The sequence below is a fragment of the Eutrigla gurnardus genome (genome assembly GCF_963514095.1).
Source record: "Eutrigla gurnardus genome assembly, chromosome: 16".
NCBI lineage: Eukaryota > Metazoa > Chordata > Actinopteri > Perciformes > Triglidae > Eutrigla > Eutrigla gurnardus.
The window spans coordinates 12176116-12188667 of NC_139927.1; the positions used below are offsets into that span (position 1 = coordinate 12176116).

Consider the following 12552-nt stretch of genomic DNA (forward strand, 5'->3'; position numbering starts at 1 on the left):
GTCTTGATCACTGCTGCTTTAAAGAAAGATAAGGAAGAGAGCAAGCTGCTATCTAGGTTTTGTATCCATATACCAAGACAGACCAGGTTTGCTGGTTTGCCTTCACTGTTGATTTGAAAGTAGTTTTGACAGGAAAAGACTGTTAGGTGTCATGTGTGCCCACTTAGCGCGTTTCCTGAGCGTCTTTCCAGGAAGAAAAAAAGAAATCTTAATGTGAATGTTCTTGTAGACCACATGCCCTTAAGTAGCTGGGTTACATCTTTCTGCAGTAAGCTGATTTCTTAAATGCTGTGTAAACAAGAAACGGGTTATGGCATTGAAGATGTCCTAAGCTAAATATCTGGAGAACATAGATTTCTTGGCCATGCAACAGTTTTTTAATTGGCTTTTTACATGTACACATGGTCATGAAGACTTCAGAGAGATCATTTCACACAGCAATGCATCTTCATTCACTTTAAACTTTTTTTTTAAATTCATAAATGTACACACTTCATTGGCACATTAGGTCATTCGATTAATGATTAATGTGGCACGGTCTTTTCACAAGCCATCTCGTGCAGGCCAGTGTCTGTGGGGCTGCAAGAGATTAAGTATTTTGTCCATCCACAGGACACGATTCTGTTCCGTTAGCGAGCCCAACCATCCTCCTGCTTAGGTCCCACAGTTTCTTGGCTGCCTGGTCATCTGTGGCTTTGGCCATCAGCTCTTCCTCCTCACAGTTAGCAAAACACTTCCCCGACACTCCCTCCACCTCTGGAGAACAGGCCAGATAGAGAGGAGTCTGGGCCCCCTCCAATGGACTCTTGAAAAAGGCCTGTGAGGCGAGGTAGAACAGCGGCTTTGCCAGGAAAGGGATTTGAACATGCCTGCCCAGTCTGGTCCTCACGATCCCCGGGGTGAGAGCGTTGACTGTGACCCCCGTTCCCTCCAGCTGGCGAGCCAGCTCCAGCGTGAACAACAGATTGGCCAACTTGCTCTGACTGTAGCAGAAGGCCTTATCGTAGTTATTTTCACTATTTAGGTCTTCAAATTTGATGTGGCCGTACTTGTAAAGCTTCGAGGAAACCACGACGATGCGGCTGGGAGCTGAGGCCTTCAGGAGGTCCAGCAGGAGGTGGGTGAGGAGGAAGTGACCCAGGTGATTCACACCTAGCTGCATCTCAAACCCGTCCTCTGTCTTTGTGTAGGGACACTGGTAGAGTCCTGCGTTGTTGATGAGCACATCAATCCTAGATTCCTCCTAAAGAATGAGAGAAATTAAAATCATTTTAAGTCCCAACAATTTCAACTTAAAACCTTACATAAACTACTTAAATAGCTTTACAAATAAATGAAATTAATCTTTGCATTTTAAATATAAAGTTATATAAATGTGTATTAATACAAGAATTAATCATCCAAAGGATTTTGGCTCAGTTTAAGTGGCTGAAAGTGCATCTTGATCACACATAACCCCCCCAAAAAGGTTTACTAATCAATATTCTGCCAGGGGACCAAAATTTCTAGCTCAACATTTATTGATCATGCCTAAAACCCAACAGGTGTCTATTAACAGTGGGTCGAGCGTTTGCTGCGGTTCAGCACCAAGGACAGCCCCCCTAGCAGATAAAGTAACGTTGCCTGTAACGTCCTCCTTTGTATTGTACGTGACAATAGCTGGAACCAACTAGACCTCAGTCATTTAAACATCTAAACTCGTTCCGCTGAAAACAAACGGTGGCTAACTTCCCCGTGTAGCCTAATCATTTCAATTTACCCTTTGAATTTCCTCACAAAATGTTCGCACTGATCCGAGAGAAGCGAGGTCCAGGTGTTTGATGACCACCTCGCCTTGCCCTGGTCCCGCTTGGTTCTTGATGTCCTGAGCCGCCTCCTCCGTGCTCCGCTGGTCCCGACACGCCATGATGACCCGGGCATTGAGCTTCAGAAGCTCCCCGGCCAGGGCCTTCCCTATCCCGCTGTTAGACCCGGTCACGATGACCGTCTTTCCTCGCATTGTGTCGGATGGATACTGGAGCAGTTTCATAGCTTTCTGTCGGGGAAACAGACGGCGCAGTAGGAGCAGTATCCCACCACCGACAACAGCGGCAACTATCACCGCGGTGGACATCAAACCGGGGACCGCCGGCAGGTCAGCAATGGGACGGAACTTTCTCGGTAACAAGGTACGTAATGTGTCCAAGTTATGAAATAACCCCGGAAATACTTCGCGCACAAATCGCGCAACTTGACGCGCAGCGTTGCGCTATATAGTATGGGTATCTTGTATCACAAAATGTGTAGTTTTGTAAAATCGACATACGTTAAACAAGTGGACTAGAAAGAAACGGCTCGACTCGCAGTCCAACGGTCGCAAAGCAGCGACGCACGTAGCTAATGCTAGCAGGCTAATTAAGCTAGCTAGCGAAGTTCACTTTCGACTTCCGGTGTGTGTGTGCGCGTGTGTGACCACGAGATGGCGCATGGACACATAAACAGGGCCAGCAAGGGGTCTAATGGGCTAATATTCGTAACCATCTCCAGGGTGACTAAGTCAGTTCGTGTAATGGAAATGGCGTACCATTTGAAAAAGTAAACACCCAACATTTTAGGTAAAATAAATCAAGTCAATTAGCACAGAAATTCACCAGTTAATACAGACCATTCGCTCTTCCGTAACTAACTCTGGACTTTTTTAATTGACATGTTTTAATGTGTTTTATGCATCCTACTTTTCACCTACAATCTCCTTCTGTGAACCCATTAAAGCAACTCTAAATGTTTTTTTGTTCGTTGCAAAGGAGAAATTGGGATTTATTAACTGTCATGATTAATGACCGAGTCATATTATGATTATTATTATTATTATTATTATTATTATTATTATTATTATTATTATTATTATTATTATTATTATCCGTGTCAGGTCTGTTGTCTGAGGGCGTCACTCCCACGTTGGAGACTAACAGACAGAAAGGATCACAGTCGGAGAGGCTGTCGACACTTCCTCTTAGCTCGCTTCGGTTCCAGTTGGGTAATACCTCTCGTTATTTCAAGGGTTTGCTTCAGTTCCTGTCACTTGATGGCTAAAATCCAGAGTAATTGAGGAAATGCGGCGCAGAGGAGTCGGTCTTATCAGACGTAGTAAAGGCGATTTGGATTAAATTATCTAGAAGTATTTCTAAAGGCTTTTTTCTGTATATCTATATAAAGAAAATGTCTTTGTATCGAGTCCTATTTGTCCTAACTGCAATTCCTTCCGTTTGTAGTGGTAAGTAAACCTCTTATAAATGATATTTCTCGTGGTGGGTAAAGCTGCGTGCTATTATGGGAAATGCTTGTTTTGTTTTGGTTTCATAACATAATGTTGTTAATATGGGTTAATAAAGACAAATATTAGAATTTAACAAGAAGTTATTTGCTAAACCCACACTATATATTCATTCAATCATCATTTAATTATTATTATTATTTGCAGTTATAGATGGGTCCTAAAGTTGAAGTCCAAGACTAAAAACCATTAATTTACATCACTTCCCAGGTGATAATTCTTTTTCAAGATCATGTCATTTAGAATAATCACAAATCTAATATGGGTTAGAAATTTTAATATTATAGAACCTTTTATAACCTGAACCTTTTATAAGTAAAACAGTTAATGGTGGAAAGTAAGTACAAAGTCTAAGTACTATAATTAGTACAATTTTGAGGTGCTTGTTATCTACTTGAGTAGTACACTTTGCAGTTTATATATTTGTAAAGTAATGCTTATATATGAATGCAAAATGATGTCATGTACATCAACTTAGACAAACCCTTTTTCGTACGGTTCTTAAGATCCACTATCCAATTAATTTTGTTCAAAGACTCTTTGACAATTCTGGAAATTTCTTCCAAACAGTGTTTTTAAACCAGTCTCTCTAAGATCCCCGGATATTCATTTTTGTAAGAAAACGGATGCTTAGCTCTGTGACTCTGAGTGCTTCTATTCTAATGGAAGCTCCACCGTTTTCTAATGGGCACTTCTTTGCTATAATAAACAATAAACCTTGCGATGCTCATGCATGCAAAGTCTTCCTGTAGCTGCTTCAAATGGAAAGCTTTCTACCTGCAACTGTTTTGAAGCAGCAACAGGAAGTGTTGCGTCAATTAAGGCTCGTGACTAACCTCATAACTTTTTTTAATAATAAAAGGACAACATAATAGAGTTTTTTTCTGCACTTTATTGTTGGTGGAGCGGAATACTCAGGACTCTAAAATGTCAAGCTACAGTTTTATTCACGTGTTGATATGTTGATTAACGTGATCATTCCCCACAGGCCAGAATGAGAACAGCTGCAACGTTGGCCCTAAAGATCAATACATTTTAGTGGGATCTGATACCGATGTAGTGTGCCAGACCTCGTGTGTCCATGGCAAAATCTACTGGACGCTCAATAACACAAGTGTAGATGAAAGCCTGTCAACAGCTGTCAACTCCTCACACACGGTCCTGTCTCTGAGGAACTTCACTCACCACAGTGCCACGCTGCAGTGCCAGAGTGTGGCTAGTCGGCAGGTCCTCGGAGGCACCACCATCAGAACGTACAGTAAGAAGTATATTCTGACACTTGGTAGGGCTGTAGATAACAATCACAATGCAAGAACTTTGCACTTGCTGAGTTATTTATTTTTCCACAGCAAAACCTGGCAGAATATCATGCATCTTGCATCATAGTAACCAGTTGGTCGAATTACTACCGGACCTGTTCACATGCAAGTGGGAGCATCAGATGAATACTCCATTGGCAATAAACTACAGTGTACTGGGGTGGGATTTTGTCCTTTTGTGCAAGAACTAATACAGGAACACTTCTTTGTCTTGTTCATTGTACTTAATGTAAAATGTGCATTTCTCTTTCAGTGCCTCTGAGTCACAACTGTCCCAGAGGGAGATCTGTAAGTCACACATAACAGAATGCAAAGCCTCATCGGATCCAATAAAACTACTGGAGAATATAACCATTACTATAAGAGCTAAAACTGCTGCTTGGGAAGTGGACTCCGACCCTCAAGAATTTAGCCCGCTTCACATATGTGAGTAACGTAAAGTACATTTTGTGTGTAGAATATATTGCTTTATGATATCTTTGTGTTTTAACGGCGTTTCTGCATTTCGATGTGCTGTCATAATCCTCAGTGAAAATGATCCGGCCCCAATTAAGTGTAACTACCTTCTCTGATCATCTGTTGGTTGCGTGGAAACGGGCAAGTCGCTCAACAGAGTGTCACTGTCAAGTCAAATACAGCGAGGTACGTCCCTCTTTCATGACCTAAAAACATTTGAAAACAGTATGGAATCACACAATGACAATGATCGTGATCACAAATCGGAAACAGATAACCGATAAAAGGCATTGTGGGAGATAAGCGGCACGCTTAGTGCTGAATTGAACTGAATTCACAAGAATCGACTGTCAGGTGAAATCCTCCCTCAGGCCAGAAATTCGGATGTTTTTAGAATTGAAATGGTTCTGTTTTCTGTTTCCTGTTTCCAGCAGTTGGTCAATATGCCTCTAAAGAAAGGTCATGGGAATCTTTCCATCTGGAACTTGGAATCCTGCAGAAATTACACGTTTTCAGTCCGTTGTGCTTTTGATGGCGCCCCCTGGAGCGACTGGAGCGAGGAGAAGACAGTTCTAACCAAAATGAATGGTAAGAGCAATGTCACAACAGATATTCTACATATGAGGCGGCCACACAACCAGCATCATGGCTTCTTTTGTTGACTCCTCTGACCATTGCCTTGCCTTTACATTTTTATTGATGAGTGCAAGTAAAGCAAACTAGATACAGACGTTCAGGGACATCTGTAATGAGATTCCCACCAACTGCCTATTACTTGGGAAAACAAAACATACCAGTTCTCATGTTTATATTCATGACACTGCTGTGAACTTAGTTCCCCGGGTTAAGAATAATAATCAATCAAGATATGCATCTACACGCTTGTTTTGAAGTTGTGAAAGACTGAAATCCAGAAAGAAGGAATGCAGATCAGACATATTACAGTTGCAGGTTGGAACTTGAATGCAATTATTTGGAAAACAAACACCTAGAAAGTGAAATGCTTTCGCAGATATCTGTCATTTGCAAGTCTGGATTTGTATTGCACGGGTAGCGCTGTAATTTCTGGAAAACCACACAAAACACACCGCCATAGTTTGCAGCTGTTACCATGAGCTCAATGCTATTTCATTTTCAGTGATCCCGTTCTATTTAGTGTGATTCACTGATATGTATGAGTCATCACATTTTGTATTCACAGTGTGATTGTTTTGAACGTTTTAAACCCTTTTACAGAGAGCGACGTCCAGCTGCTCCTGTGGAGAAACGTAGCTGAACCGGAGGAAAGTGGAGTTAGAAAAGTCCACGCCATGTGGACGGTAAGGAAGCCTCTCATTTATCAACTCTCTTCCTTCATTGCCATACTCATAATTCAGCTTCACAGCCTACATTTCCCACGAGACGAGCTCTTTCCATTACTTGTTGATCTGAAGTGCTTCAAACCGTCTGTGCAGGAGATCCCTCCAACATGTGGAGACACATTCACCTACACTGTCAAACCCTACACTCGAGACGGGATGGAAGTGAATGATACGGCTGCTCTGTGTCGCGGCTCAACTTGTGATCTTTATGTGAACCAAGACGCACACGCAATACACCTCACAGTCTTCCACGATAAAACCCTGTTGTCGGAGTACTCTGTTTATATCCCAGCTGCTGGAGAGAGTGAGTTTTAATGCGATTTTGCAACCAATATATCGATCGTATTGCTTCATTTTAATGGAACAAAGCTCTGCATGGTGCATGGGAGTGATTCTTTATTTGCTTCCTTTCACTTGATCTCACTTGGCAGGCCTTCCTCGAGTTACCGACATGGAGACCTCAACCCTTGAAGGCGTTATTCTGGTTAGCTGGAAAGCTCCTATTCAGCCTGTCAGTGGTTATATGATCGACTGGAGTCATGGTGGAAATCAATACTACTGGAAGGAGAGCAAATACACTAACGCAACTCTGTCCGGTAGGTTAGAGAACATACACGATGGATGATGAGTCAACATTTTGCGGTTGTAGTAATAAATTTAATTTATTTTGAGACTTTTCGATGGAATCTGAGTCATGAAACCCATGTATGAGCTGTCACTTAAGCTGTCTGACAATTTGAGCTCAAGTGGAAACTGATCTTCCATCGTCTGGGTGTGGCAAATAATGGATTCACTTTAGCAATCAGACTTTTTAAAGGCAACTCTCTAATGCATTTTACATTTAAAAACTGGGCGTTTTCGAGAACTGTGACTCACCTCTCACAGAGACGGGATATGCTACAGCCATCTGTTGTTTTTCTGCTTTTCATTCTCGTCACTCAAACGTGGCCAAAGCCATGACAGTAAACGCCGTCAGCACTGCTCGTCGGGTTGCTCCCGAAACTCTCGGAACACAGAACGGAATATGGATTACAGGGGAGCTGTGTCCAACCACGTCAATAACCAACAATCCAGCATTCACACCTGTGATTCACATCATGTAACTGGCCAGCTGTGTAGAGCTGAGCAAGGCTCTCTTTTCATGCAAACAACCTGAAAATGTGTCGTTAACCCCGTCCAGTTCAGGCTTGTATTGAGTCCATACAATATAATGATACACTCATCAGTTTCCAAACTGAAATTCTGACAGCCGGTTCAAATAAGTATAGTTTGCCTGTGTGTTTGTGCAACTAACCAGGGGTTGTACATGCCGTGTACTTTCTGGTAGTTTAGTTTATTCTGTCTGGACCATAATGGTGGATTGCTTGACTCTCCGACGTTGCAATCCATAAACCTGCTAGCGTGGCAAAAATAAAGCGAAGCAGGACCAGTAGTAGAAGGGAGAAGTATGGCTATAACGGGTTTTAACATCATGCTAGATTTTCAGAACTGTCCTCTGCGTTACAGACCTCCTGGATAAGAAGCCATACAATATAACAGTAACCCCCCTCTTTGGTAACAAGACGGGGCATGGCACACAAGCCCTTCAGATCTGCTCTGGAGTAGGAGGTGCGTCATTCATATATACATATATATATATATATATATACATATATATATTTATGATTCTGTTAACCTTTTTGTTTTTCACGTGTAACCAGTCTGATTTTGAAAACGTGGTCTCCACAGATCCAGGAAATGTCACAATTACACAAGTTGAGCCTAACGACAAAAGTGCCCTTGTGAGCTGGAATGTGAAATCAGAGGGGGCATGCAGCGGTGCTGTCGTCAACTACACTGTCTTCTACGGTATACAGGAAGGACCGCAGCTCAGTGAGTTCACCTCAGACTGACACCTCAGAAGTTTGCGAATGAGTTCCTCTTAATGTACCCCTTCTGGCATTTCTGTCATGGTTTTCCCTCTAGATGTTACTGTAGATGGCACAGCGCAGTTCTTTTTATTGAAAGATCTGAATCCAGACACCAATTACGTCGTCTATGTTGAGGCCACCGCGCTCTCTGGAACGACCAGAAGCCTTGAGAGGCACGTTAAAACCAAACGATTTGGTGAGTACTCTACCGTCCAAGTTCAAGGTTTCGTTTATTAGCATTGTGTAAAAAAAACTGTTGAGGGTGGAGGAAGAATCAAGGAGTCTCACAGCCTGAAGAAAGAAGCTGCTCTGACGTCTGGTACTGTTGTTACTTCTGTGTTGATTGCCAGAAGGCAGCAGGGTGAACAGGCTGTGGCAGGGTGGGTTTTTCCTCTTCTCTCCAACAAGGGGGGTTGGAGTGTTTCAATGTGTTACCATTCAGGAGTGGATTGTTTTGGCATGAAAGGGAGAGCCCAGGGTGTTTGGTGTTTACCTTGGTGACTAACAACTCAGCGTTTCTTGATAAGCCTGGGGTCTGAAGTGCAAAGTTTTCCATGTTATTAATTTTGTTGGTTTGTGTTTTGGCCAATTTCAAACAGAGGAATCACTTGAGTTTGCAGACGCATGCTTTGGCATGCCAGGTGGATCTACAGCCTGCTGTAACGCTCACAGCCGCTGCCTTCCTTCAGAGAGAAACTCTGTGTCATTTCTGAAAGATAAAACAAAATGAAAATGAAAAACAACCAGGCTCAGATCAATGCACTCAGATTATATAATAATAATAATATTAATAATAATAATTATAATTATTATTATAATTAGGTTTTGCCATTTCAGCCTAACTTTGTTTGATGTAACCAGTAATTTATAGTGTTTTATTGAGACAATTCTCAAACTTTGTGACTCTTCTCTAATTGTTCAACTGTTACACTGTGTTTCACCATTCACCATCATCCTGTACTCCTTGTCACAGTTGTCACTTTAATCAAGCCCAGGTCTGCTTTAATCTAGCCCAGATCTGCCTTAATCTAACCCAGATCTGCTTCAATCTAGCCCACATCTGATTTAATCTAGCCCAGATCTGCTTCAATCTAGCCCAGATCTGATTTAATCTAGCCCAGATCTGACTCTCAACAGCTACCATAACAACCTGCTCCTGAAATCGGTGCCACGTGTTTCTGAGTACAACACAGACATGGAGAGCCTTGATGGAGAGGAGATTATCTACTGCTCATATCCACATATGAGTATCTTCCTCCTCTAGTGACGACCATAAAATAAGTGCCACTTTTCTTCTCCCTGCCTGGGAAACTCCAGACAAACTGGAAGTATCTGGACACCAGCAGACAAGACAGAGACTTAAGACTGTGTGAATGTTTTATGCACTAATACACTGCATGCAGTACATAGGGTTCTGGAGATGTCATTTTTCATGCTTAACAAACTAATCTGAAACCTAATATACTCTTCGGTAGATCCGGGGCTCATCACAGCAGTCAGCATCAGCGGAAGCATCATTATACTTCTTGTGTTATTTCTTGGATTATGCTGTGCTATTAAGTAAGTTTCAGTCTTCTATTGTCACTGAACCAAGCAGTAATGAAATTACAAATACATTTTGTGGTCATGCAGGGAATAATTGTGTCCTAACGATGCTTTTTATTTGCTTTTTCAGGTGGAAGAAATTCAAGGAGAAGCCGGTGCCTAACCCTGGTCTCAGTTCTGCGGTGTTGTGGCCAGCGGCAAGTCATCACGAGGTGAGGAAGGAATTTTTTAAATGAGACAATTCATATTTATGAAAACCAATAATAAAGAATTGCAGTTTGCATCCATGGCGCACTGAGCTTTAGCCCCCTCAGGAGATTTTGACCAGACACCAAAAAAGTAAAGCATGCTCAATATTATATCGTCTGTCAATTGAGGGTTAAAAACTAATTTGAAGATGTCACCCGTGGCTCTGCTATATCATAATGGGCATGTAGTATTTCACCTTTTTTCCAACATTTTGCACACAAAAAAAACATTTGAGAAACGTATTAAAATATTGTTAGTTGCCGCTCTACTTTAAATAGTGTTTCCCAACATAAAGATCGAAAGCATTGAGAATTATTTAAACCCTTCCAAGTCAAGTTGGTTTAAAAGTAATCACAGTTTTTAAAATATATATCAAGTTCAAACTAATACTGGAATCAGCCTTTGTAAATACAAATATCCAACAGGTGTGAGTCTTTAATTGTAGAATGTAAACTCTCCCCAGGTCACATGCTAAATCAGCAAATTCCCAGAAAAAAAAACATTTATTTAAATGATTATCTTGCAATCTTGTACTGTCTTGGAGGCCTCTTGGTTGTTACAGACATTTTAATGTTTGTTAGTGAGTTGTTTGTATGGAACGTGTTTTATTTTGTTAATTAAATATATAAAAAACTAGCGTACATGACCTCAGCATGCTGAAGTGTAGCTGCAGCCATCATGCCTCATCAGTACTCATCGGCAAATTCTATTTAATTCCCAGTAAAAACATTGATACCAGCTTATTTCACCCCTTGGAGGTCACTTTTCTCTGCTCTGTTTGAAGTCTTTGAACAGAGAGAATACCTGCTCAGATGGTTTTAGATGGAGAGATCACCTGTCATGCTTCTGTAGCTTTATCTCCTGAATAATTCACTTTCTGTGTGTTTGTGTGTCCGTAGAGAGTGTATCCCATCCAGTCATTCAACCCATCCGAAAGCCTCTGTGACAGGGTTTACACCGAGGACACTCATACGTCCACCACACTGCTCACTGCAGGCTGCGATGGTAACCCAGCCAGTGACCAGACAGACGAATACGTTGACCCGGACACGTTTCCAGCGCCAGATGTGCAGTGTGAACACCCAGTCAAACCTCTAGAGACACAGCATCTGTCTTCTCCTGACGATTCCACAGCGCTGCTTCCTTTGGAGAACAGCCCGTTGAGCCCGTATCGAAGTCAGGCCTCCGTAGAAATCTCTGCCTCGAGGTCCAGTAAACACTGTAAGCGTGTTTCAGTGAAACAGCCAGAGAAGACAACACCGGTGACAGTTTACGTCACTTTGGACATGTTTGAACAAGGCCAGGGCAGGTGAGGGAAGTGGAAACAAAACCATGTCAACATTTCAAGAGTCCATTAATCAATTGACTCTAAATGAAGCAGGTGTTGTAGAATCAAAGACGTGATTGTGTGTGGCATTTTCCTGCCTGGCTCGCCAGTGTCTACTGAGAAGGGGAAATAATTGAAGAAGAATGATTGTATCTTAAAGCAAACCTTAAATGCAATGTTTAGTGTAAATGAAAATACATTATTCATATTATTTGCACAGAATGTACAAATATTTATAGCAAAACAATATGTGTAGTAGCTGATTTTTTGAGTCAACTTTATTTCTTTATTTTCAGTTATATGCAGATAACTGTATTACTGTGTTTAATGCAAAGCCAATGAAAGTAAAGTGTATTGACATTAACATTTATGCCATGATGTGGACCATCCAGAACTCTTAATATAAATAACATTCATTTTTATAAAGCAATGCAATTATGGCTCACATTATGTGCTTGCAATGATGAAACAAGCATGTACGTGGGGAAACGATATTATATCACAAAGCACAGGTCTGTCCAGTGATAGCATGCTAAGTATTCATGTAAATGGCGAGAGTGATATTAACTATTATAATAAGATTCTCACATGTTTCCTGTTTGTTATCTGTGATATCAGCTCCTTTAAAAAGTCATATCTGTCTGACACTGGAAAGATGTTACTGTTAAAATGTTACATGGTGTATTCCTGTATAACTTCATAGCATCATATTTAACAGTGACATGTACTTTACACAAGCTGCTAAATAGTGTAATGTTTAATGTTTTGCAGCATTTTTTAAATTAGATGTTACAATCATTTTTGTATAAAATGGGGCACAAACCAGGGGATTGGAAGTTGAAAATCACAATGGGCAAAATATTAAACAAAGATATTAATAAAGTACAAAGTTCCAAGCTATCTTGTTATTTGAGTAACACGTAAAAAATGCTGCTTGTAATCAATTTCAAAGACAAAGGATGATATGTTTTGTGATTAGAATATACATTTATGGATGTGTGATTAGATAATTATACAGCATGCATTGGCTTTAACAGAAGAATGATTGGTAAAACAACAGTAGTCCACATGT

The 12552-nt window shown here is 41.1% G+C and overlaps 2 protein-coding genes across 3 annotated transcripts; one reads left to right on the forward strand and one right to left on the reverse strand.

Annotated features, from left to right (window-relative positions):
* Window positions 1-347: 347 nt before the first annotated feature.
* On the reverse strand, window positions 348-2297 carry rdh14b (retinol dehydrogenase 14b). The gene is made up of 2 exons (XM_084030298.1): window positions 1760-2297; window positions 348-1243 (listed from the first exon to the last, which is right to left on the reverse strand). Exons 1-2 carry the CDS (start codon window positions 2111-2113, stop codon window positions 590-592), a joined length of 1008 nt encoding a protein of 335 aa, XP_083886424.1. The 5' UTR covers window positions 2114-2297; the 3' UTR covers window positions 348-589.
* Window positions 2298-3038: 741 nt separating this feature from the next.
* Window positions 3039-12369, forward strand: LOC311026627 (interleukin-31 receptor subunit alpha-like). Of its 2 annotated transcripts, none has more exons than XM_084030296.1 (15): window positions 3039-3253; window positions 4302-4571; window positions 4663-4792; window positions 4886-5058; window positions 5162-5274; window positions 5520-5676; window positions 6325-6407; window positions 6543-6753; window positions 6881-7045; window positions 7956-8057; window positions 8178-8321; window positions 8415-8555; window positions 9835-9919; window positions 10035-10116; window positions 11053-12369. In XM_084030296.1, exons 1-15 carry the CDS (start codon window positions 3199-3201, stop codon window positions 11464-11466), a joined length of 2325 nt encoding a protein of 774 aa, XP_083886422.1. In that variant the 5' UTR covers window positions 3039-3198; the 3' UTR covers window positions 11467-12369. The 2 variants fall into 2 exon arrangements, with proteins under 2 accessions (XP_083886422.1, XP_083886423.1); XM_084030297.1 differs by having other exon boundaries at window positions 5523-5676.
* Window positions 12370-12552: the final 183 nt, after the last annotated feature.

Excerpts from the sequence above, each read along its gene's own strand:
- rdh14b (XM_084030298.1), bottom strand. The coding sequence starts at position 2,113 with ATGTCCACCGCGGTGATAGTTGCCGCTGTTGTCGGTGGTGGGATACTG. Across the intron at positions 1,244-1,759 it reads TTTGTGAGGAAATTCAAAGG|GAGGAATCTAGGATTGATGT; the intron begins GTAAATTGAAAT and ends CTCATTCTTTAG.
- LOC311026627 (XM_084030296.1), top strand. The coding sequence starts at position 3,199 with ATGTCTTTGTATCGAGTCCTATTTGTCCTAACTGCAATTCCTTCCGTT. Across the intron at positions 6,754-6,880 it reads TATCCCAGCTGCTGGAGAGA|GCCTTCCTCGAGTTACCGAC; the intron begins GTGAGTTTTAAT and ends CTCACTTGGCAG. Across the intron at positions 8,058-8,177 it reads GATCTGCTCTGGAGTAGGAG|ATCCAGGAAATGTCACAATT; the intron begins GTGCGTCATTCA and ends TGGTCTCCACAG.